At 34.7% G+C, this 27,451-nt stretch overlaps 1 protein-coding gene across 13 annotated transcripts; it reads right to left on the bottom strand.

Annotated features, from left to right (window-relative positions):
• Nucleotides 1-2,979: 2,979 nt before the first annotated feature.
• On the bottom strand, nt 2,980-27,398 carry LOC100186414 (neurexin-3a). Of its 13 annotated transcripts, none has more exons than XM_026833597.1 (31): nt 26,356-27,398; nt 26,136-26,233; nt 25,833-25,850; nt 25,345-25,374; nt 24,398-24,538; nt 21,861-22,021; nt 21,647-21,673; nt 20,606-20,767; nt 19,239-19,460; nt 19,016-19,123; nt 18,714-18,833; nt 18,456-18,620; nt 13,742-13,937; nt 13,573-13,686; nt 13,384-13,476; nt 13,283-13,312; nt 12,255-12,374; nt 10,860-11,031; nt 9,951-10,076; nt 9,740-9,884; nt 8,516-8,663; nt 8,275-8,454; nt 8,086-8,205; nt 7,790-7,807; nt 6,628-6,815; nt 6,048-6,216; nt 5,529-5,615; nt 4,915-5,097; nt 4,710-4,849; nt 4,582-4,633; nt 2,980-3,646 (listed from the first exon to the last, which is right to left on the bottom strand). In XM_026833597.1, the coding sequence occupies exons 1-31, from the start codon at nt 27,099-27,101 to the stop codon at nt 3,225-3,227; spliced, it is 4,701 nt and encodes a 1,566-aa protein (XP_026689398.1). In that variant the 5' UTR covers nt 27,102-27,398; the 3' UTR covers nt 2,980-3,224. The 13 variants fall into 13 exon arrangements, with proteins under 13 accessions (XP_026689398.1, XP_018666751.1, XP_026689388.1 ...); XM_018811206.2 differs by having other exon boundaries at nt 2,980-3,877; nt 26,356-27,397; XM_026833587.1 differs by having other exon boundaries at nt 2,980-3,877; nt 25,833-25,847; nt 26,356-27,397.
• Nucleotides 27,399-27,451: the final 53 nt, after the last annotated feature.

Genomic DNA, 27,451 nt, shown 5'->3' with positions numbered 1-27,451 from the left:
TAGACAGAATGACAGTTTCAACATATTATAGTTGTGTTATGTCGAACGTTTGATGTACAGCAACTTACTGTAGAAGCATGGCAAAGCTTTCGCTTGAATGATAAATGTTCATATTTGTCATAGGCCTTATAGGTAGATACGTGACTACGTGTTATAAGTTTGTTGGATTAGTAGATACAGAACCGAAGAGATATTGCAATTTACAACATTGTCTGATACTGACACGGATTGTTCCAGATTCAATCCAAGGGAAATACTATCAGTCATACATCAGGTGTCATACACTGCTTGTATATAGCATATACATTTACTGTAAGCGTGTAATAGCTGTTTGCTGATGATTCTAATCTTGTGCACGAACCTCTATTTCACAAACATGTGGCGATGTAGAAGATGTGTTATATATTTCATGCAGTCAAGATAAAGGATTACTGACAAAATGTGCATTAATGGAATGATTAACTTGTTTTTAAGGAACAAGCAGACTTTTAATATAACGATGCAGTTCAAGACTTGCGCGATAAACGTATGTGTTTTCTTCTGTTGTGTAGTATTCTATTTTTAAACCACTGCCTTTGCAAGGAATAAAAGTGCATATTTCTAACATTAAAACATGTTATGCTTGCTTTGATTAGATTTAGATAATGTATTTATCGCTTATGATATGCCAGCCATCAGTAACAGCACTAGAACATGTTAGAAACCAATTTCGTCCAAACGAATAGAACGTTCTTTATGGTTAAATGTGAAAATCAACTGGCTTTACTGCGATTTCATGACATTTTAGCGAAACTAATCTATGTTAAACAGTCACACAGTATCAGTGGTGTGCGAAACTACGTGTACATTCGCTCAAACTTATATTATAACAACAAAATGAATCAAAATTAACTATAAATGCAAATATACAGGCTCCAATTGTATTAAAGGGCCTAAACACACCCCACGTCACTTTTATTTTTTATGGTAAATTCACAAAGCGACTGTTTTATTGATTCCAAAAATACTTTGCTTATTAAAATTGGTCCAGTATAGGCGGAGATATTCGTCCTCAAACAGTGATCTCTAGCGCTATCCTTTTTTTACTACGAGCTTCGTGATTGTGACGTAGGAACGTACTAGTCACGTGACTGATTCATTCATTAAAGCGAAACCTGCGTTTTTTTGTGCTTTTTTGCGTTTTTTTAGTTCTCTCGATTTTCGCTGAAAACACTGCCTCTCGCCTTTCTGAATGAGAGCGGCCACGCTTTAACAACTTTGTGACGTGTTTGTCACGTGGGTAGTACACTTCTCAATTTTTTTCGCCACGCAACTTTCAAATCAGTTTTTTGAATTTCACGGTGTTTGAGCTGGAATATCTTTGGTTATACAGAACCGATTAAAACAAGTAAGGTGTCGTTGGAATAAGAAAAACACACTCTATCGATTAAAGCGAAGTACATTTGGGGTGTGTTTAGGCCCTTTAATTTGGTTGAAAAAAAACAAAATTTCATTCATGAAACCGTGACGAAACAATGCATTATAATGGGCATTGTTCGCGTCAATAGGCCTCTTATTTTCTAAGCAGTTTCGGTGTATTCCTAGGCCGTGTATTGAGTAGGCCATGCTACACTTTAATCTCTATATTCAATTCCTAAGCAAACCCTAACGTTTTTACTGCTTACGAGGAGCCTATGCTTTAAATTGTAGATTTAAATCAATTAACATCAAGAAAAACCCTTCACGAACTCGAGCTCAAGAGCCGAAATAAATTTCGTTCATTCATACATCATAGTCTGGACGTTTAGCAGCTTGAAATTTTGTGAAGAACAGTTTAGTCACCTTGAAATTAGGTTAGTACGACTTATCACTGTAGAAATGAAATGTTTAACTGTAAATTATTCATTGGCTTAAATTTATTGTGTTCATAACGGTAAGCATCGACTTCCTACGATTTTTTAAATAAGAAAAAGAAGCCCCGATGAGTAAGCACATATTAAACTAATTGGCATAACATTATTTAGGCCGTTTTCTACAACGGTCGACTGATGTATATTTAATAGGAGGGTCAATCTTTGTTTGCATTCCTTATAACTAACACGCGTCCTCCCAATATCCCGGACAGTATAGTCGCTGATTCGACAGGTCGCGTGATAGGGAATCGTGGCTTAATAGGTTACTCGCGCTTCGTGAACATATTATATCCTAATGTCACGAGTTCGATTCTCCCCCGACGTAACAACTATTTTGGATTTATTTTCTTTCAATAAAAGAAAACGGGGAATTATCACTTTATGTAAGTTTCATTTATATTTGCACCGCATCTTTAGCAAAGCCAAAAGTTACCGATATTGGGTTACTAATGGGTTTCCGATGTACGATAGTTTACCTAACTCACAAGCTTTATAATCATTAATTACTCATTAATTAGACCATTTGATACACCTGGTTTATGTTATAGGACTAAGTTTAGTTAGAAGTAATGTATCGAATATTATTTATTGAATAATGTTAAAGGTATACATTTAGCGTCCTTAAATTACGTTTACGTTGTAGTGCAAATATAAATAAAATGTATTTAGTAATTGTCTCCTTTATCTCTTATTAAAAAAACTAAAACTAAAACATTTGTTACGCTGGGCTAGCATCGAGCTTAGGACATTACATTCTGTTCCCTTACGCTTAAACTGTAAGACTACACACCAAGTTGAAAATTGGTCTCTCTTGACACCGACCATCTTACCCCAAATCTACTATAATTCAATTAGCACGCTATTTATCATACAAACATGTATTTTGCAAAAAAGAAATACTTTTTTAAAAAATCTTAAACTGGCTAAGCATTGCTTCTCCGATAACCTGAATATATGGATGATGTGTTTTCACTTGTTAAACAACACGGTTATATCTAACGGATAGTATTTTTACCTTTTTTATTTTGATCCACAATAGGAACAATGTTGTTTATTGGGTGTAACTAATATTACATGTTATGTTAAATTCATGTAATTGGATGTTTAATGTTTTACCACTATCCGCATAGCAGGTTTCGTCTCTTTTTAACAGTACGTAAGTAACAGCAGTACAGTTATATTTTTTTAAAAAGAATTATACAGGTAATTTTATTTGGTAATGCGGTATTCGATAATAAAAGAAAATACAAAATCGTTCTTAGTGTAAATTTGGCTTAATTTCAGCCGTGCTTTCGCAATACTTTATTGATAATATTTAATGTTTAAGTTGCTCTAAACGTAATATTCTTTGTCTTTATCTGAAGTTTGAAGAATTGATTTTCCTGTCACTAAACCGTTTTGTCCAACGTTCATAGTTTTCTTTCCTTTATTTGGCATCACACCATAATTACGTTCTCGTTCATCGACATTGTATGAGATCTCGTCCCTGTTCCGATATCGATACATTACAAGAAGAAGTATCAACACGCAACAAGTTGCTGCCGCTGCGATGCCAGCTATAACAGCAGTTGTCATTGTCGATGTTTTTGCTTCAATGATTGGGACCGAACCAGTGACAAGTTGAGGAACATTCAAACTTTGATTCTCACGTGGATTCGAGTTTATATTAATATTTCCATTCTGGTTCGTCTTTGCTGGGGTTACTTTCGGTAAAGCAACTTCGGATTTCGTTTGGTCTTCATCTGGTGACTTGGCTGCTCCGGTGACGTGGTCGTCATTAAAAATACGATGTGAGGGGGTAGAAGTGTGGGGGGTAGGACGCGTCGGGCGGACGGGAAGAATCGGAGGCGGCAGGCGCGTCACAAAAACCGGATTTTTCCGATTCAGGCCGGCTGAAACTGGCCTCGTTGCGTTCCTGGCGCCAGGATTGACTGTCCCGTCCCCGGCGAAGACCCCGATATTGTGTTGATACGAATCAATGTCACCTGGTATAGTGGGGTGGACGGTTGGGGGAGAAACAAAAACACGAGTTTCGCCAACTTTAATATGTAAGATTTATAGGTTTGGTTAGGGGTTGAACGGTACGGTTGGTTTTACATTTAAAGTGTGAATGCAGTGTCGTGTGATACATTTCTGGTATTTGAGGTATATCCCGTCGTGTTCACTGACGTGTGTTTAGTTCTACCGGAACTATAGTTTATGTGTATCTCGCAAATATTTTTTCGCGGCAACAGTTGTATATTATTTGTTTTTTTTAAATGCGTCATTCTCTCTTGAATGCTTTCAATATCCATGGTCGCCATACATTTCGCATAGTGTTTTTTTTGTGAATATGGCGTATATACTGCATTGCGGTTAAACTGTATTATTAACAAGGATTAACATGCATGTCCACAGCATTAAAGGTATATTGCTGTATAGCGTTTTTTGTTTGGCGGAGTTACAGGGTGTCATTGCCCAGTATTTGTACGCTGTGTTCGTATATGTGTGGCGATGTAGGGGGAGGGGGAAGGTGGCAAGGGAAGCGAAACGCTTAATTAGGAAAGATAAACCTTTGCGAACATAATCTACGACCGCACTATACCTCCATAATTTATAGAATTTTTTTCATTTTTGTATTAAAGTAAAACTCATAGTTAAATGTATTTATTTTAAATCATAAAATGGGGAAGTATAAAAATGTGCTTACCTGATGAGTTAAGACATAAGTCTTCATCTTCACAACCATTGCCGACCATTGTCTAAATTATAAAACAAATAATAGAGTTACTTTTTATCTTTTTCTCAGGAAAAACTTTAAGCTGCTAAATAATAAACCTTTGAGGATTTGGTTGTCGAAAATGTTGTAAGAGTAGCCATTGTCGTGGTTGGTGGCGTTATTGCGGATATTGTTGGATTTGCAAGAGAATGTTCTCCAATTATTTCTACATCTCCAATTAGTTGAACGCTAGGATCACCTGAACAGCAGCATGTCATAAAATACCTTCGGTAACAACGTTTCTTAATTTAACAACAGCCATACCTTGTGCTGCTAACTGGAACACTCTAACATCATTGAAAAAAAATCCCATCATTTGTCCATGAAACGCTTTCCTGATTCCTGGTGACCGTTTCGAACGCATTGAATTTAAATATGGCGATGACTGGTCCAGAAGACCACCAATTTGAATGACTGATTGCGAGTTGAAAACAGTATTACTATATTCTGAAAAATACCAACATACTTGTTCTTTGGAGAAAACATATAGTAAGGTTGCAAATATTTCAAAAATAGAAAGGTGGGGGAGACGGGAATCGGATAAAAACGGGATTTTTCAAAAGGACATTTTAAAAAAGGCACGTCTTAGACCTATTCCCATTTCCTTACCCTGTACATAACTTTAACAAAATGTGTGTCACCATGACTGGCGTTTTTATTGGTATACAGTTTTTGAGAAAAATCCGCTAATTTTAAATCAAATCAACACATGCTTTTAATATAAGTCGTGCAGTACAAGCATAACAATAACATAACCGTTTCGTGCACATATTAGAGTAGCAACCAATTGCTTCGGAAAAAGTTATCATAAAGTTATCACAACAAAACAGTAAAGCTACACGACAGGATCATGCGTGGTTGTTTAACCATGTTAGTACCTTTGCTTCTAAGCCACGTTTCAACAGTGGAAAGAACTGATGTGGGTATAGATGGTTTTGCAAGGGCAAACCTGTCACGTGAACCCCCTATACAAGAAAAGCAGGACGTGAAATTCAACTGACGTTGTTGCGTCAATACTCTTCAATGTGCTACCCCAGCAAGAGTAACGCGATTGGATTTTGGTTCTTACAAGACTTTTGTTAGTGTAACGGAAGATTGAACGCACACAGTGAATTACTTATTCGTAAACGTAAAGAATGGTTAGTACGTGTGTTATGAGCTTTGTTAATGCAAAACTCACTACTCTCATAACAATGATTTGATGCGCATGCAGTTAGGTTAGCTACGACGCTATTACATAACTATCCAACTGTCAGGCGGGCTTACTATACATGGAGGAATCGGCAGATATTTAAGTATCCCATGCACCCGTTACAAACGTAAAAAAGACAATCTACAAAAAACTATTTGCTACTAATAAAACTCAAAGCAAATACGCCTTTCAAGGTTCGACATACCTGTAGTGGTTGCCGTTCTTTCCGGCCAGTTGTCCACTCGCAAAGTGGCATTCATCCACTTGCGACGTACTCTCACGGTGTGGTACTGGCCATCAGAAACTGGAGAGTGTTCTTGAAGTTTGACGTCAGAATTACCAATGTTGAAACGCAAAGTCACCCGACCATTTTCCTGGTACGAATAATGTTTGGTCATTGTAGGATTGTGATTGTTACGGTTGAGAACATTTATGATTGACTACTAGCGCCCGCGCTTATGTAAAACAGTTTGCAAATTTCATACTTATTTGATGATGCGAAAATGCAGAACACCACTGCAAATATTAAATTACATTGAACACCTTAACAATCCGTCTCACAGCAACCGGTCTTGAACCAAGTCAACTTCGAAATTCAACTCTACCACAGCAAATAAAACAAATTATTAATACAAGACAAATTGTTAACGTTGACACGAAACCGCTTAGTTTTAGTCAATTGGAGCATCAAAGGTACATCTGACACGCGCCATGCGGTAAGCCAAACCGTGCATTCACATCCGAATACTGTTCTACAACACATCACACCGGAACTCTTGTCTCACTATGGACAGCTGAAGGTAATCTTTTGGTGTCGAGGTCATGGCCGAGTACACCCGCGCCATCACCGCATTATATGAGCTTGTTGCAAAGTAGATATTGAGAACGTCATAACGAACGCTTCGATGCGGTAGAGGAAGTTTATATGTGATAGCTCCACCAGAAAACAAGAAGGCAACCGAATGCATGGGCGCTAGTGTCATATGAAACATACGTATCATATTAAATAAAATTAACGTAATCTAAAACGGTGGTACCGGAAAAAATATATGTCGTATTTATTCTTAAGCGTTTTAGTATTTGGGGCACCGGGATACCACCGTAGGAACTCACGATAGTAAGTTGCACAAAGTCTTGTTCGACTTTACCATCGACCCGCATGATGGCGCAATCGCGCACACTGGTTGTGAATCCAATAGTGAATTCATCGACCCTTGTGCTGGGATATGTATTCATCCAACGGTATAATATTATACCATTTCCCGGGCCAAATCGGTATGTTGTGTCCTCTGTATGAAAACACAAAATTATCGTGAGGTAAATCCGCTAAAAGAGCTCATTTGAAGAAATGGTCCTGGTTCTCCACTGTGCATTCTACACCTTCATTGCTAAATCACTTAACAAAATAATCGAATGCAATTCAACATATAGAGTGTTATTGTATACTTCAACATAAAATATCAAACATAACCAGACAGTTTATTGTCGACCGATTTAGCTTTCCAAACGTATGCTTCTGTTTTTAGTAACCCAATTGGAAGAGAACCTATTTAATATTTTTTTATAACTGCTGAACAACAAGTCATCAGTAATCTAAGTCTTAAGTAGTTATATTCATTCAAGTATAAATCCGAGGAAACAGTGGCGCATCTTGATTGAGGGTGCACCCTTTACAATGAAAAAACGACGCAGCATTGTTTATCTTTTAACGATATCCCAAAAACAGTACGATTAAAAAAAAAATAATTTGGTGAGATTTAGCTTAGTAGCCGTTGACCAATTATTAAAACAAACGCCTGTAGTTTCGTATTGAGACACATATGTACAATAATTAACAACAATACTTACACAAGCAAATCTTATTAATTTAATGACTGTTTTCGATTAAAGCATGCAGTATTAGTTTAACCATAATGAAGTCACTTTTGTCAAACAACAATAGCTTACCGGGCAATGTTCGAACGTCTGTAGTTACGCATGGTGGTTAAAAGTTGCATATGACCATGGGAAAATGAAGTTGGATTGCAAACAGAAAATATGATTGATTAATGAGAATTAACTCAGATAAACTAAATGTAAGTGAAATGGTTAAAAAGAAATAATGAAATTTAGTTCACAATGCAGCGCTAGGGATAACCAATGGAGGAAAGACAGAAATACAGGAGCTCTCTGCCACCCTGTCATGCTCAATCTTTGTTTTGGTAATGAAAATGGTTTTGCATCTAACATTAATCCAAACTTACGTTGTTGGCAGCGTCTTCCCACGTATGACGTCATACTACAATCGCAAGAGAAATTATCCCATTCTTGCCGACAAATTCCTCCATTGCTACATGAGTCGGGCGTACATGAAGCAGTAGGTGCTATGGATGCAAATTTGTAAGTTTTAGCATTTTAAGGCGTGCGTTTGTGATCCAACGACAGTACATTACCTAAACAACCCATTACCACCGTCCCAGCCGATGAAATTTGGTCTCTTCCGATAATACTTGATATTCTTCCGTTTAGATCTAGAGAACCTATGCAACCTCTGAATCCAGTTCGTGATGAAATTTGTTCAGGTAATTTGTTGTAAAACATATCTTGCCTTACACCACCAACATACAAGTCACCTGAAAGATAAACAAACGAATAGTTGCAGTAGTTCACAAAGATACAATCCACAAAGTATACCACTTAGATCCAGATTCTTTCTGGCTGAAGTCCCGCGATGAGTCACTTGAACGCGGTCAACAGATAGAATGTGACGATTTTTTTCATCTCGGATAATTCTTACATCATGCCATTCGTTGTCGTTTACAATTGGAGCAACCGACATAATCTGGAAAAAGTATTAGTTGTCACGCTATCAACAACATTACTTTTAACATCTTATATATAATATTTTATAACGTAAGGTTGAAGAAGACGGAACCGTTAGGAATGGGACACAAAATTGAATTAACCGGCTGTGCTAGTTTCTTTGCAATGTAAACTTTATACATATAACTTTAAACCGTTTTTTTGTTGTTGTTTTTCTTTCCAAATTAAAATAATATTGACACATGCCTAATTTCCCCATGTTTATATCTTATTTTTTTAGAAAACAAAAACTTGTTTTATGAGTCAAAATCAAACTGTACGAAGTATTCCAGGTTGTTTTATGAACCTATGAAATTAGTTAAAACGTTCACACTCGCAAACTAAACACTTTCATCGGCCTTACCACTATTTCGCATTCTTTCACTTGTTAAAGAAAAACATTTTTATTTAACATATATTTTTTTAAATTTAAAAACAATTTTCGGTTTTGACGCACGTTTTATATAGTCGTGATAATACTGTTGAATAATTCCGTAACATTATTTTCTGAATATCAGTAAATGGGAATCCGTAAAAAGAAAATTAAAAAAGTCCCATCTGACAAAGTGTCTTAACTTCCCCCACCCTACTATATATAATTTAAAACGGTATTTTTAGCTAATTTTATTCCTAATTTCAGATATACTGACTCCTACTTTTTTTTACATGTATATATACTTCAGTTGTTTTCACAAAACTAAAACTTATTTTATAAGACAAAATCAACTGTGCAACATATTTTATTTCACATTTTACGTAACTTCGTTACTATTGGTGATTAAAACTCGCAAACTACAAAATTTCAATAGTTTTAATACATTCAGCGATCGTTTACAAAAAAAACTTTTTACTATATTACATGGTTTTTTGAGCTATTGAAAAAATGTTGCATTCGTTTAAGACCGATTTTTAATACTTGACAACAGTAACCGCCTTTGCCGCGCACTTCGTTGTTTGGGGGAATAATCGAATTATACACATGAGTATTTGTTTTTCTCCATATCAAATTAAAACCCCGTCTTTCCCCACACTATTACACGTATAAATAAAGATTACCTGAGGTCCATTGCCAAGGTTATAGACGTAGTATATTTTTCCTGCCACAATTTCAACTGCGATAAAATCAGAACCGGATCCGGCGTTATACATAAGCAAACCATCTTGAACAGTTGTCTTCAAACTGAAGAATAAGTTCATGGACCTGTGAAGAGATTATTTTGTTATAGGACTGTATAAACTGTAACAAAACAAATGAAATATTACTTACACATATGCGTCAAGTGTTCTGAGGGCTATGTAGCTGTCTGGGCCACGAAAACTGACTGGGTTAGCGACAATGAAACTATTTCCCCACGATGCATTTGTAACACATTGTATCGACGAATCCATGCAACTAACAAACGAATTTTTTATGTTAAAATGGCTTGCTAACAAAAATTTGTATATGATAGAGACGTCCAAGTGTGTTCTTAAGGCACCACCGAATTTCGAAAAAACGAGACTAAAAAATCGAATGAAATCAAACCGCTGGAATAATAAACTCGACCATGCGATAAGGCGTGAGATATTTCGGGTAAAATGTTACTCAATATTGGCCGTTCATATTTTCGAAAGTACTAAAGATCTTTTTTTAATTTCCCATCATTACTTTTTTTTAGTTTTTCGATTTTTTAAACATAATTTTTTATACGATCAATGTTTTTTTTTAAATTCAGGGACCAGAGAGGCATATTTTTATCAAAAAAGGTTGAAAATTACTTTTGTAAATTCGAGGAAAGTACTGACCTAGCTCGGTAAGTAACTATGCTTATTCGAAAAATTCACAATTAATAAAATATTTTTTTTTTTGTATTCACAAACGAGAATCATTCGTTTTATAGTAGGGTGGGGGAAGATGGGACACCTTTTTAAACTATTTTCGCCTCCAATTTGGTAGTAAACAAACATTCAACAAATTTTTATAAAACTTTATCCTCACGGCTCCCATAAACCGATGTTAGGCTCAGGATATTTGGTTGTTATGTGTCAAAGGTGTCCCATCTTCCCACACCCACATAACACTAGAAAAAATGATCAAAAAAGTGCTACGATTTTTTTGGTGGTACTTTTATATAGGCATTTCTATCTATATACAAAGTTTGATTTTTTGTTGGTATGTTCCTTGAAGATTACTTACCTATCTATTAGATAGTTTTGATTAAAAACAACATTTTCTAAATGGCCCACAAAACCACTAGTTATAACATTTCTTTCCAAGTTCCCGGCTGAGGAAGTGGGTTGTGATGTCATAATTCTTCCGAGGTGAATGATGTCAAACTCTAATTTATTATGACGCCCAATAAGAGTTCCTGAACAAAAGATAAATTGTTTTAACTAAAATACCTGTGCATAGGTGTTAGATTGCCACACCCGATTGGGAAAGTGTCCCACGATCTTGATATGTTTATTTCACAGAATCTTACATATAATCACACTAAAATATTAATAAAGTTCGCGCAATTGTCCGTCGACAGTCTTAAAAGACAAAACGTAGGAAACCATAATACAAAGATAACACGGCTATTTCTGCTACAATATCTGAATAGGTTTGTAAATTCAATTTTATGTCAATTTAAACTTTACAAAGTCATTTTTCAGACTTTATTTTTTTACAGACACAACATGCTAGTTCTAAAAATACAAAAGAAAACATTTGAACTAAATATGTGTGAGATATAAACTCAATACATCTAAGCTTATTAATTGTGGGTTGTACTCAAATCGTGAAAGCAAACTCACAACCTTTAAGTTTCGAGATATGTCATTGCATTAAAATCACTTTATTTTATTTGAAGGTGTGTTGAGTAAAGGGCACATGCATAGCAGGAAAACTGAATAGGAGTGATTTCTTTAATTTGGCATTGTTTCCAAACAAAAGTCATCTCCCAGCATTGGGCTAAATACTAAAGTGCAAGGCGTGGTAGACCTTACCAACAAGTGCATGTTGGTCTTCTTTATTTCCAAAGACAGGATTGACTGGCAGTGCTTAACCAGAACAATGTGAATAAATGAATTATGCGCTATGGCTTTGAAATAGACTTTATACATATTCAGACAAATTACCCGATGTACCTAATATGTGTAGATCGGATAATTTGTCTGAATGGAACATTATCCAGGAAACATTCCCAATCAATATCCATTAGAGAACATAAAAATCCATTTATGTCGTAAAATCTAGCATTGTTACAGCAATGTTCAACGTTACAACATCAACGGACTGCTCCGTTGACGGCCGTCACCAGTCTATGATTAGCTTATGCATTATACATATATCTCTGTGGGGGGTATATAGGATCCAATGATCATAAAATCCGCATTTTCCTTACTAACGTTTTATTTGCCATAAATCAATCATTCAACATGTACACGCCAACTAACGAAAAATACGGAATCATCGCAAACCGGTCTCGTTTAGGCAAACATATTACCACTTTCATATTTTCGTTTACAACTTCAGTATTATATATACACAATGTATCTTGGCAAAAGAAAACCAAGTTTTTCAAACAGACTAACTAAGTCAACTCACTTTGTTTGGTTCGCCCGTCGACATTAAGTGCAACTCTTTGTCCTCTTCTTGACACGGTCACTGTGTGCCAAGCTCGATCATTAAATCCACCTTCTATATACATTGTGTCTGGGCCTTGACCTATGACAACAATATCTCATATTTGTTTGGGTTGATATTTCAATAAAAAAAGGTCAATACAAAACAGTGGTGAAGGGTAGGTCTATATATATTATATTCACTTTCAACTCAATTAATTGTCGATAAAAATGACACCGCAAAACGATAAGTTTGTTCCTTAATCTTCCTTATTGATATTTAATAAAACCTGAAATATAAATCGATTTGTGGGCACGAGGTGCTCGTGAGGTCCAGCTGCAAGATTATAATTAAAAATCGGAACATCTGGTCCTTATGGTCTTGCTGATGAACGTGGTTCGTTACCACCAGGCTTTACAATAAATCATTTGTCAATAGTTGTTAGACACGACACGAATAAGGCTTGTAATATAGACCGACGGGCAACTCTTACTTCCTTGATACAATGGGTTTTACTTCCACTGAATTATTAATCAGAGGGTAACAATTAAATGGAATGATCCAAAAAGCTAGATGAAAATTTCAACAATCATATTTATCCTGAAAAGAACACGTGTATGAAAAACGAACTAAAGTGTTCGGAATTGGCAACAATAGATTAGTTCGATCGAAGTAGAGAGTTGAATTTGTTCCAGCTATTTCCAATTTACTGGCTTAACTACTGTTGGGTAGGAAAGCAAGGGAAGTGTGGAACACAAGGTTCATAGTGTAAATTATTAATGAGATTGAGCTCACAACTAAGAAAGACAGTTTCTTGTGCAATGTACCGAGCTATAAGTATAAAAGTTTAGGGATTCCTTAAGATGAAGTTTAATTTTCCGATAAGGCTACTTAATTACTCCCGTGAACAAAATCACTTCTAATTTAATACAACTGTTAAAGTACAAACAACACAAAATGTGGCATGCAAAACATACAGTGCATGATGAAGTGTAGATAATACAACTTACGAGGTGCTGTGCAGTTTTTCATTGAACAGTCTGTTTAAAAATATATTACGTTTATGAAACCAATTATTTGATAATTGAGTGCTTGGTTATACATTACAGACCTATATTGATTGTAAGTTTGATTCGACCTTTTTGAACGATTTCGATCATAATTTTGTCTCTGCTCCTATTCGAGGTGGTTGCAAATAACAATCCTAAATAATAAAAAACATTATATTCATTTTGGTATATCATTCCATGGTTGTTATGTTAACCAGTTGAGTACATTACAACGTAATCTAAATTAAGACCTGAACTAAGAGGTGTTTTGAATCTTAAACTAATCTCTTCGCCTTCAGTCTGAACAGTATATGTCATAGGAAACCTCATGTACTGCGTTCCATCATATCCTGATGCCATGACAGCTGGAAACAACGGTTGGTGAGTTAAAGATCATGCGATGTGTTTTTAAATAGGTACCTTCACTACACGTGTCTCCCTTGTAAGATGTATTGGTGCAATCACAAATAAAACGGTTCACGCCATCTTTACATGTAGCTCCATTAAAACACGGATTTGATGAACACTTGCTTTCACCAAGATTGCGGCAGTAGGGTCCAATATCCCGTGACAATGATGCCGGCGTAAGTCCGATTCCCCGTGATTTAGCAAGCGACTTTATAAAAATAAAATGCGTTGTTAGTTATTTTTGCAACCAAAAAAGGAATAATTTACTCAATGTGCATGGACGAATCGATGCTATACCAACATATTTACTATAGAGACAAACAAAAAATGTTTTATCATTTATCGTATAAGATATTTTTCTGATCTGTGTTAATTATATATCAGTATAATAAGCTTTTATTAACCATTCCATGGCGAGGTTACTCACTGCTTTCACACTGGGTCTCATTGCGTACTACGTGTGATGGTTTGGTGCCCCAAAAACATTTTTGCTAGTCAACAGCCAGCTCTGAACTAAAATAAAACCTAATGCGTTCATTCTTCGTATATAAGGTATGCGGTAACTACCTTGAAATAGTTAGTGCATATATTCAGCGGTGGTCCGTGCAAGTGCATACATTGTAGACACAGAAGTGTAGTTATTTGGACAGTAACTGATGAGGCCGACGTTGCACTTTGAACAGTTATGTCCATTCCGAAATATATATTCGAGAAATTTATAAAAATAAATCAAAACACTTAATAAGTCGTACTTTTAAAATGTTAGGTTCGTGAAGCTGTTTGGAAATATTTCTAAACGTTAAAATAGCCAGTAAAAAGCTCTCTGTAATATGCCAACAATAATTAAGGTTTGTACTTTTCTGGCAAGGAAAGTATACAAGCAATAAATGATAAGCCTTGGTTCCCTGTCGATAGTGCTCTTCAAAGCCATGCAAAATACATGAGACGTGGGGCTTCATGGTGAAAATATCCATTATCCATCTTATAAAAACAACGAAAAAGTAAAAGCTGTAATTAACTTGTTTTCTACAAATATAAGATGCTGATGGAAGTACTACACCTCATGTTACATTTTAGCTAAAAACGTTCATTTCAAACTTATATCGTACTCAAAATGACTTAGTTATAAAGCTACTATTCTTGATATATGTTGGCATTGAGTTGCAATTAAAACTTAACTCCCCAGTACTATTTCGGGTAAATAAAATCATAGGTTATGAGTCAATAAATTTATTTTCTCAATTCCCTATTAAAATATTTCATAAACAAAAACAATGACTACAAAGGAATTGTTTCTCTGGCGACCTTATACCTGCCTACACCAGTATTTTGTTTCCTTTCCAGTACAACCTATACACGCACTACGCACATTATTACAGATTACACTGGACCGCAGACGCAGTATACAACGTCATAACAATAAATTGACCCATTAGAAAGCATTAATAATTTGACTAGAATAAAGCCTCTTGACAGCTATATAAAAGAAAGTATATCTCTCAAGAGACAAAAAGTACAAACTATTAATTAGTAATCAGCTTGCTATAGGCAAATGTACGCTGACTACTGCTGCTCTTTAGCTGATTAGACAACTTATGTTCGTGTCGGGTTTCCAATACACTTTTGTTGCGTTAATTTAGTAACTGATGCACGACTGCTAGAATCACTTGCACTTGTAACAGATTCGGTCCCCACTTTCTCTCGAGCTAAAAGGAAAAAGGCGTTTTCCTGCCGACTACCAGCGCGCCTGCATATTTCCTAGAAGGCTCGGGTTCAAAGCTTATCGCTGCTACTATTGTGTGTGCCCTTGAAGGACACTTAACAGCAGTTACTACAACAAGTTTTTAAATAAATGTATAGAAAGTTCAAAGCGAGGGAACATTAAAAACTTACAATACAAATACTAATTGGAACAATATTTTTATAATTCTATATAGCAGGGTTCCAGAATTATTTGACAGTATTATTACGACTTTATAAAGCGAGCCTTAAAGCCGATTATTGTTGTTAAATATTTATAATGTGTTAAATAGAAAGAGTATCTTTTGAATAGGTAAAATGCGAAAATGTAGGCTAAGCCGCTAATTCTAAATGCTTGCTAAATCATAGTAAAGTCGATGAAATTGTGTAGTTGGCGAGTGTGAACCATTAAACTAGGTTCACAGATTCATAAAAAAAACTTGAAAAATATATAAAAATATTTCAATTATTTGTACTATCTTTCCTCACATTGTAGTTTGTAGTGTTAAAAACTATATAGTGGTGGAACAAGAAAAAAAGGTTAATTTTAATTTTTAAAGCGGTTTTATTTTGTGTTATTTACGCGTATTCCTAAGAATAAAATCACTTATTAATCAAAACTAACAAAGATTTAAAGTGTCCCGTTTTACCCTGTTTGTAAGCGAATTTGTAAAATTTTACCTGTTGTGCGAATCGCTGAATGTCTCCTCGTGTGTTTTATTAAATTTTCGAATTGTTGTCAATTAATAAAGGAATGATAGTACTAATTCGTGGTCTCACCCCAAAAAAACGTTATGTATTTTGATATTGAAAATATTGGGCAATATATGGTTACGTGTCCCACCTTCCCCCACTGCACTATATGAAGAATATATAGGCCTATGTTCGATTAAAACTTTTAGTGGTGTAGATGTATAAACAGTCGTATAAATTTCAACATTCAAATGATCTAAGCTACCGTATTCTCTTCACACATAATGCATTAAAGGGAATAGAAACAAAAGAAAACACTGCCAAGCAATCAAGATAATTCTATTTTCTGTTAATTACTTAAGGGTTTTGCTTGCGATAACGTTACGACACAATCAGAACGGAGTTGAGGAACCAGATTTTCTAGTTTGCTGACTTAAAAAAACAACCAATTCGATGAAATGTCACTAAATTAAAGATGTGCTGTCATATAGTTTTCGGTTACTTTAAAATATATATGGCACATTTCGCAATATACATATAGTAGGATGGGACACCTGTAGCACAGAATATCTAAATATTCCGATTGTGTTTTAAACATTTTACAACGGTCTAGTAGTCGAGAGCATACGGTTTTATAATTATGTGAATTTTCTTTGTTCACTAACAAATGTGACGAGAAAATACAATGATAAGGTGTCCAATCTTCCCCCACCCTACTATAATAATAGCAACAGTTAAACTATGCCTTATCGTAGAAAGATTGCTCCATTATACAGATAATAAATTAAGGTTTCCCAATATCATAAACCAGCTTCACGAAACGTCAGTTGTGCAATAAACCTCGTTAACTGAAAAAATACCCATTACATTTAAGTGGCATATGCAAAACAACTTTCAATTAAGTGTTTTAAAGTTTCGCTGTCAAAAAAAAATTTATTGACGGAGAACATTCTATATAAATATACTAATGGTCACTTATGATAACGTTTGTGGTTGCCATTCTTAAAAGCAAAATATACATATCTACATTGAGTAACAAACGTATAAAAAGTACAACTGTATAACCACCACACTTTCTACTTATGCTGCCGAATCTAAATCAGGTGTGCTTTTCTGCCTTTTACTCCTTTTTGCAAAATAAAATACGTTACAGCTGAGTCAAGGTCGACATCGAATTAAATACAATAAACGTTGCGACGGACTTAAGTTACAAACGCAAATAAACTTTATAATACATGCTATAATCGGTGTTTAGCAACACACTTATAGGAACGACGGTTATAACAATGTTTTCTAAGTTAGTTTCACGTGGATAAATTATCATCTAAATTCCAGTTTATGTGAATATTCACTTCTAAACAAGCTGTATTAGTTTCGGCACATCCCAGTTCTAATCAAAGAACTTTTAAATAATGTATATACTATATAGTATCGCTATAAATGATTCACGCTGAAAATAACAAGTATAATGGAGCATGGTTGGTAGCCTACGGTTTATTTTACAGTTTTAAATTAATCAATGTGTCGATGTTAATTTGTTGTCCAAATTTAGCAACGACAAAGGTGTCTTACGTAAAACCCCTTAAAAGTGGACTCAAGGCTTTTGAAAAATAACTCACCTGTGAAAATGTCTGTTGCTCTCGCGCGCCGGTAAATAGGTTACATTCATTCATTAAAGACTCATATATTTATACACATTTGTTATGCGGGGAAATGGGACATCATTTCATTCTCTTTTTTCGTCCAATTTAGTAGTAACCAAAGAGCATTTAAAGAATTATAAAACCGTATTCAGACGGCTTTCATAGTTGTTGAATGTTTAAAACACGATCAGGATATTTGGTTATTATGTGATACAGATGTCCCGTCTTACCCCGCCCTACTACGTAACAGTAGCCCTATTTGTTAATAATTTTAAATAACGTTTCAGTATAATATACAGCAAAATGTAAATATAAGACGCTGTTATTCACACGCAAACGTACAGAAGTAATATACCGCACGCAAACGACGTAACATAAGTAAAACATTAGAACTAAAACATTAAGCATGGTGGTGGCCGCTACCCATATATTTCTACGCCTTGACAAATTCATAAATAATTCATATAACAAATCTTTGGCACATCAACAAACATTAAATTAACCTTTTCGGTGTACTAGACTTGGTCTGACCTTTTATTTCACAACTGAAGAACGGTTTGAATTTTTTTTGTTAAGTTAAAACATGATAAACAGAGGAAACACACATTCCGTCGGTAAATATTCATTTATTTGATTATAAAGATGCTTACTTGGACATCTAGTTCTTCCCCGTCCATACGTAGATCACGAACGCAACCAACAAATCCTTCCCGCAGGGGGGCAGTCCAGAGGTTAGGAAGTCGTTCGAAATTTCCACCAAAATCCACACCGGCCAAGGACAGCGGTCCGTTTAGGTCTAAGTTGGTATTACTTCCCTACAACATATGTAAATTTCAAACACTATGAAAGGTTTTTGTACGTACATAAGAGTTTTTAACTATAATAAACCATTAATTAAGTAAACCTACCTCAACTCGAAAGCGTTTCGCCACACCATCAATTGACATCAAAATATCCTTTCCTTGTCTATTGACTGAAACACGATGCCATTCCCCATCGTCTAGTCGCCGATTACGGTCGGATCGATACTATAAAATATCAACTAGTGGATAAGAGCGAAGGAAATATTATCTACTGCTGCTGTTGTTTTCAAGCATAATAATTTAGTTGCACTTTACCACGATCAATATATGTACAATTATTACCACAACGAATTGAATTGTTTTTTTTTTAAAAAAAACTAAGATGATATTGATCGGAATTTTCTTACCCTTGATACCCCTGATCCAAGATTGCAAACAATGTACATCAAGCCTCTGTTCAACTCCAAAGCAAATACATCACTTGATTGACCGGAGCCGTACAATAACAAACCGTTCTAAATAAAAAACAAAAACTTTGAACATATAGTTTACGTCCAAGGAATGAAAAGGTAATGCCATATTAAAAATAAGGTGAATAGTTTGGACAAATTGAAGTAAAAAGTAAACTACCGGCTCGTTGGTCCTGAAATTACATTCTATCGACCCTTGATGAGAATTTTTCCAACCAGGTATGAGAAGATACGATTGTGGTGTAAGAAAAGAAAGAGGACCGGTCACGTCTTCATCTTCGCATACGAAATCAAGATTCCCGTTAACCGATAGACTTCTATCATGGTCACGAGCTAACCGAGACAAGGACAAACGCATGAAGTCATTGTTGGCATAAGAAACCTTTATAACACAAATTGTAATGGTTACAAATACCGCAACTACCGGAACGCTATTTAAACAAATTATATCTATTCATTTTCCGGAATATCGTTTCGGTGGGTTCGGCTAATTTTAGCACTGGCTAACACATTGACGCCCTTCCATATCATATTTGAATTCGTGTAAAGATTACATCTATATTCTTTATTAGTGCAAAAACATAGCGACCTTATAGTGGTAGCTTACCAACTGTTTATGCTTTTAAATATAAAGAAGAAACAAAAACCAATAATTATGTATATTAAGGCGGTTGGTTCATGTTTTTATATACCCTTTTTTTTCCCATTTTGTAGTAAACAAAATTATTTACAAAAATATATAACTAAAGCCTCGCGACTCGTTGATATTTGTTTAAGATCAGAAATTATAAGATTTATATACTATCATATCTTACTGCACCTTACTATATGTTGTAATAAACCTAAACTTAATGCCTTTATCGTGTAAGCTAGCGGCAGATGGCGCTGGTGCGCCAAATATTACTACACCCAGACCAAATTAAATATTTATAAGAGTATAAGCGGATTACTGACTCAAAATAAGTCTGCTGTCTCGAAAATTGGATTTTTACATTTAAAGAGACAGTTCTGACATGTTCAATAAACTTAAAAGTTTTAAATGAGTTGCGAGAAATCTGGAATGGTGGCTTTCCTGAAGGGGAAACACAACAGCTAACCAACTATTATAATTAAAAAAAACACGATCGTAGTATTAACACGTTATGCATATCGTTAACCTATCATTTGTTCACATCACATAAATGCACAAATAATTCCATACAAAGCAGCAAATTGTTTAATTCGAAACTTTACTTCCTGAGAACCACTTTCAACACAACAATCAACGCTTATATTGTTTGTCAAAATTTAAACAATGTTTTTCTTCAAAAAGAAAATATCGAAGTCAAGCTGCTTCACTTCATAAACAAAGTAACATGATGCTTAAATAATCAATAATTTATAACAACGGAGACGACTCATAAACCATGCATAAGGCAAGGCGTATACAATTTATCACATGACCTTGAGTTTGCAAAACGATTTCACCTTTTGTTTTTAAAAAAGATTTTGTGCCTCTTTGTGTGGATTTAATATATGTAAACTTACCTCTTTAAGACAACCAATAAAATTGTTTGGAATTTCAGACCCGGGTAGCTGTGACGTATCTGGACTTCCCCCAACATATATGACGTCATCCAGAGTAAGTTGAGAGTATTCGTCTTGAATATGACGCGAAAATACGCGAGCCTCATCCACAGCAATATCCACCTTATAGAAATAATGGTTTCCATTGTAGAATAATGTAGAAAGTAAAATGCTTTGCGAGCGCTGGCATTATAATAGATGTCAGTGATATCTAGCATAAAACATCCTGTTTAGTTTGCAGAGGATACATTAATTTAAGAAACAAGTATATGCGTAACAACCAGTTTTTTAAGTGGTTGGTAAATATTCCTTGGTTGATGAAGTTAATGCGTGATAAAATGTATTGTTTGCCTCATATACAACGGTTGTGTCGTCACGTAATTAGTTGAGAAACATCCCACCCAATTCAAAGCGCGCCTAACAATGACAATAATTCGGGTCTATACTTTTGTTAAAGCAGGCGACCAAACCCAACAAGATGCCCCTTGGAGTTTTCTCAAATAAATAATTCATGGGTATGGGAAAATTCGATGGCGAGATGAACTGTAAAGGAAACTAACACCTATATACATATACCATCGAAAGACTTGGCATATATAAATATCCCTTCGGTGATCGTATTCACATCAACTTTTTGGAAAACAACTTTCATCAATATAGATTAATATAGGATAACGTAAGAACATTTCATGCATGACCGATTTTCATTAACTCCCGTGCTTCGTCTAAACATCACATATTGCAGTGACGCCGACGGTGATGACAATGCCAGACATGCTGACGAGCATCTACAGCGACTGACGTCACTTGATGACGTAAACGGCCAATAGTTAAAACTATCTCGCCCTTCTCGAAGACATCTTTGAGCGGGTAAACATATGTTATACAATCACACCGGAATCACGCATCCGGGTAAACAACATTCGTGAAATATGAAAACTGGATGAATACCGATAACCACATTCTGATTGGTTGGGGAACAACAGACGGGAGATGCGTTACCATGGCATCGCCTTTTCTATCCGTCGTCTGAGATACATCAGCAGGTAGCAACAAGTTCGTATTAGGTCAAATACAATATGCTTTTCAACAAATAATATTATGTTAATATTTGGAACCACTACAATTTAGATCAAATGGGATTTTCCCCAAAAAGTGCTCCAGCGGTAAATACGCAATCAAGTGGAACTGTATAAAGAAAGACATTTGAACTTACCCTTTTTAACGTCCGATTCACAGTCACTGAGTGCCAAGTGTTATCATTAAATGAACCGTTAACTGGTTCGACCAAAATTTCAATTGCACCAGATCCAAGGTTCACAACTAGTTGTACCACTCCTTGTTTAAGTGATAGATTCACGAAGTCGGCGGATTTTCCTGAAACACATAACCTTTAAACATAGGGCGTAAAAGCGATGTTTCAACATTTGTTCTCATAATCGCAGGTACCACAAAGAGTGAGTGTAGTAATGTAGCAACGAAAAAAGTTTTGGTAGCAACGCCCGTGTTCATTGTCATTAATTATTTAATACGCTATGGCTGAAGCAAGCACGCCAACATAGGAGGGCCTTTGATTTTTGCTTGGATACATCACGTATTATTCCCAAGCGTATCTTTTCAATTTCTAACTTAAAAATATGGCCTAGTTTCCCTATACATATACTTTAATTGTAAGGTTATAAATGGGTTATAACTTTGCTATGGCTTTTTGTCCATGAAGTCAAAATCGTTAGGAATGTAACTCCCATTAATAATGCAGGGCTGTCGCTTCACATTCCAATTGAAAAGTATTCGATTTTGACAAGGCCAGTTGCACACTATGTGGAAAACATGGAAAGATCCGAGAACAAAATCTTTCTACATCGCCTGGCATTTTTAGAGCTATAAGTCAGTTGAATTACTGTCGGTTGAGTATAATGTTTGATTTAATATTGCCTTTGTAGAAATACAGCAATATTTGTAACTATTTTTGTTGCTTCTGTAAAACACGAAAAAATAAAATAAACCACGATAGTTTTTAAGAAAATAGCGAGCACCATTCTATGAGTTGTAATACAGCCCATTAAAACAGAGAATTACGGCAATGATTTTATCGATTGTTTTAAGTTGATTTTAGAATTTTAAAAATTAAGGTAATTATTACTGGGATTTTGAATATCGATCATCTTTGTAATGAAAAACGCAAAATTGCGATCGTTAGTGTATCAGTGCATAATGTGAAAATAAACTAACCATTAATCATTCTTTCAGCGTTTTACTAAAGGATATTTATACAATTGTTGCAGCACCAACAAAAATCTACAGTTTTTTTAAAAAACTATCAATGCCGGGACAATGTATGTTTTTATAAAAAAACGAACGATGCAAAATATTCTATGGCCAAATATGTTTTATGTTATAGAATATGGGATGTATGTTTTACAACTAGTGCAGTAGGGTGGGGTAAGATTGGATACTGAGCCACATATTGCCCAATATTTCAAAATATAGTAGTGTAGGGGAAGATGGAACACCTTTTGTATACAATATCCAAATATCCTGATCGTGTTTTAAACAATTAACTATGAAAGTCGCGAGGACACGGTTTCATAATTATTTTAATGCTCTTTTTTTGTTTACTCACCAAATGGGACGATAAAATAGAATGAAAAGGTGTCCCCATCTCTCCCCACCCTACTATATATACCGTTTTTTATTGTTGATACGGTATTGTTAAAACTTAAGTTGAATGTATTTAAACTGTATTAACAGAAAATTGATAAAAACTTAAAATAAAGTTTATTTTTGTCACAAATTGTTGTGTTACATTATATTACGCATAAGCCACATCTCATAAATTATTTCTAAGTGCCTGTGACAGAGTTTCAAATATATTTTTCATACTATATCTGGTTATTACAACAGTATATTTGAATTAGCTATGCGGTATAAGTTATTGAATTACAAACAAATGTTTTAATGTCCCACAATAAACACCTGCAAAATTACAAAGTGAAGCATTATTTTAATTGTGTTTTTCAACATGTGTTAACTTGACGAAATAAAATGATTGTGTTAGTTTCTTGTGCTAGTTTCACATAAACTATAGGTATGTACAATTTTAAAACGTAATTATTGCGCTAAAAGCAACCGTAACTTGAGTCATATTAACCCCTACCTATATCTTTATATACTTTTCTCATTATCGTTACAAAACGAAACTAATTCCATTTGACAAAATCAAACAAAATACTGTTTTAACAAAATTTTATCGGTTTTACTATGATTCGGCAAGCATTTAATATGATGACCCTATTATTTCGCATTATTGTACCTTAAAAAGACACTTTTTTATTTTACATTCTATTTATATAGTAGGGTGGGAGAAAATGGGACACCTTTAGCACATAATGTCCAGATATCCTGATCGTGTTTTAAACAATTAACAACGGTCTATGAGAGTCATGAGGACATAGTTCCCTATTTCTTTGAATGTTCTTTGTTAAAAAGTGTGCCATCTTCTCCCATCGTATGTTTAATAACAACTGGCTTTGACGCAAGTTTTATATAGTCACGAAATTACTGTCAAATAGTTCTGTGACAATTTATTTGTTTGTCGTAAAAGAAAATTTAAAAGTGTTTCTATCTTACGCTTCTTATCATGCTAGCCTACTATATACATAGTTTTTTTTGTGTTTAAAATTAAACATATGTTGTGGTATTTAAATGTTTAAAACTGCTTTAATAACAGATACATAAACGTTTTATACTGACCTGTATGAAACATTAGACCATTTCTTTGTCTTGTTTTAAATGATAAAATGATCCGGTCGCTGTAACTCGAAACTGGTTGTTGGCTTAAATCATAACTTAGCCATTCTGAACCACGAAACGTTGCTACAGCTTCATCGATGGCTGGATTGTAAGAACAACACAAAATTTACTTACTTTACTCTATCGTACATGTTAATGCCATTTTATTTATGCGTTGTAAAATTAGTATATACGTTTTCAGCCATCAAGCAATAACTCAATCATGCATTACGTGTTATTTACAACATTAAGATCCAGAGTTGTGTTTCACTTGATAAATTAGGAAATAAAAATGAAATATTAGGTTTATATCAAGTAATATGCATCTAAAATGAATCTAAAATGAAAGCGGACAACATCTAAAATGAATTTGTTTATGGAATGTATTAATTTTTTTAGGTGGGGATTGTCATCAAATTAAATTACGAAACTGGAAACGTAATATCATTCGCGCGTTTATTTGAAACCTTAGCCTAGCCTATATATCAGCTTAAAATAAATATTTCATACTTTTAGGAACAAATTAACAGCAATACAAAGTTCATAACTTAAAAACAAGAAGGCCACATTCTTATATGGCCCTAAACAAAATAATATTCAAAAAACAATTATTGTACTTTTATTGGTATTTTTTCTTGCGAAATGGACGTGACTATTAAAGCTAAAGTGGTTTTGATAAATAAGTTTAAAAAATATTAATTTCAACTGAACTTGTCTATCGGGTTAACGTTTTACTGTTTTTGTAATTAACTCGTTTTTATTGCGTCAGCGTTTTCGGAACCATCGTTTTTAAGACGCACATACACAGATTTTGATAATATGAATAAACAACATTTGGTGAGAAAATGTTATTGATGACGAATGAATGATGTTGTGAAGGTAGTAGAACATAAATTTGTTCCGCTTACCTCTATCGTTCTGATATATTTCAAAGAAGTCTGTTTAAAAATTGATTTTATTTATTCCGTTGTAAAGCAAAAGATAAACATAACATGGATGATGTTAATGTGCGGAACTTGAATTTCAAACCAGTGTTTTGCATTCGGTTTGATGCTACAACTGCTTTGAATTTGAAATTCCTCGATGCCGTAATTACCCTTCTATAGTCTTTTGGGAGTTCGTATAAATACAACCTACCGTCTGGCCTCAGCAATGCCCGAGTTAACAGCGTTATTGTTCAGCAACTGACATTATCATTAACAGTTAAAGTTGTGGAAATTAAAATTTTATAAAAGTGTTCTTATAATAAGAAGCCAATGGCTATTTGTGTGTGTGGCTTTCCAACATATCGGCGATGGAAAAGAAAAAATTCGATGAAATATTCACTTAAAGCGACTAGAAGAGCACAAGTCAACTAACAAATTTTAGCATGCGCGGACATGCAACATATCCATACCTTTGTTTTTCTGTACTTCTGTTGCAGGCAGCGAATGATTACGTTAGTTTAACTAATTAAGTTCTTATAAAAAGTGGTAAGTTAAGGACATCAGACAGGTGGGAAAGATTCATTAATTACATTAAAACATTTTTGTTTTACTATTTTAAAGAATACTTGTTTATTAAATGAGTTATTAAAAAGGATGGAAAGCAGTTATTTTAAATTTCAAAGTATAACAAGTGTTAAACACAGTACAGTCATTCTTTCAACCTCGACCTGGGCTTCCAGGTTTAAACCACAAATTTGAAGAAGTAAACTTACGTAATTCGCAAAACTTGCCGTCGAACCTTGTGGTGGAACAATCACATGCTTGTTTTCCTTCTTTAACGTAACATGCACCTTGGTTTTGACACGGGTTTCTAAATGATTGAAAACATGTATTGAACATGTAATCTCTAGTTTATATTAAGCTATATTAAATTTCAGTGTAATAAAGGTGTATATTCATAACGTATAAAACTTGCAGTAGTAGAGTACTCACCGCAATTCGGAACATAGTTGATTTCCAGGTATTTCTTGAACTTGTTGCTTCGAAATTGTTCGCACAAATCTTCCATTTATCATAACTTGCCGAACGGAACCAACAAATTTTCCATCAAAAAATGCAAATGGTAAAGACAATGCTTGTGTCCGGTAGTTTTTTGGCAGTGATCCAACATAGGTATAACTACCAGTGATGAGTTCCGAATGAGAAGTAATTTGTATAACACCAACGACAGAATTCCCATCGACAGTCAAAGTAATGGAGGGTGACACACGTTGCACAGAAACTGAATGCCATCGTTTGTCATTTAAGTTGCTTCCACAAGTAAGTACTGCAGGAGCAGTGTCGCCAAACTTATATCGTAATCTAATTGTCCGATTACGCAAAGACAGATATATATAACTTCCTCGACCGCCATCATCTAAGTACAACAGAAACGAATTCTCGCGCTGTGTGCGAAATTGTAAAGACAAAGACTTTTGCTGATTGATATTTACACGCGTGTTCCACGGTGGGAATTTGCTGAATTGACCATTTGTGCCAGGAAAACGGTAAGTAGATGGTGATGTTGACAATTCAGCTGCTAAAGCAGTTGATTTTGTAAAAGATTGCTTTGCTCGTCTGGTATGACCAGGACTTATTGAATCATAACTCCATCTCGCCATCGTGTTTGACACTACATTCGAAATTACCAGCAACTTAATAAACAAACGTAGAGGCATAGCAGTAGTCCAGCAGAGCATTGTGAATTGATTTCTAGTTTGATATTGAATAAGTTACAGCATTTAAGTATTCGTTTAATGTTCACCGTTGAGGTACGTCTAGTATTAAAAATAAAACGTATTTTATTATTTTAGTACATGCTGTATCTTGCTCATTTCAAAAAAATATATAATTCGCGTATTTGAAACCGAATGCGTTGAATGAAGGAAATGCCCAAGCTATTAACTTATCTGTACCTTCTGACGTCTACATTTTATTTCTTGTTAAAAGCTTCAATATCCACGTACTAGCTCAATTTCAATATGTGATATTAAAGCGTATTTCTATATTTAAAACGCCCAACATTAATTATGTATGGTATAGACAGTGA

The sequence above is a fragment of the Ciona intestinalis genome, chromosome 3 (assembly GCF_000224145.3).
Source record: "Ciona intestinalis chromosome 3, KH, whole genome shotgun sequence".
Classification (NCBI taxonomy): domain Eukaryota; kingdom Metazoa; phylum Chordata; class Ascidiacea; order Phlebobranchia; family Cionidae; genus Ciona; species Ciona intestinalis.
The sequence above is the reverse complement of the archived record's forward strand: the minus strand, read 5'-3'. Positions and strand labels throughout refer to the sequence as shown.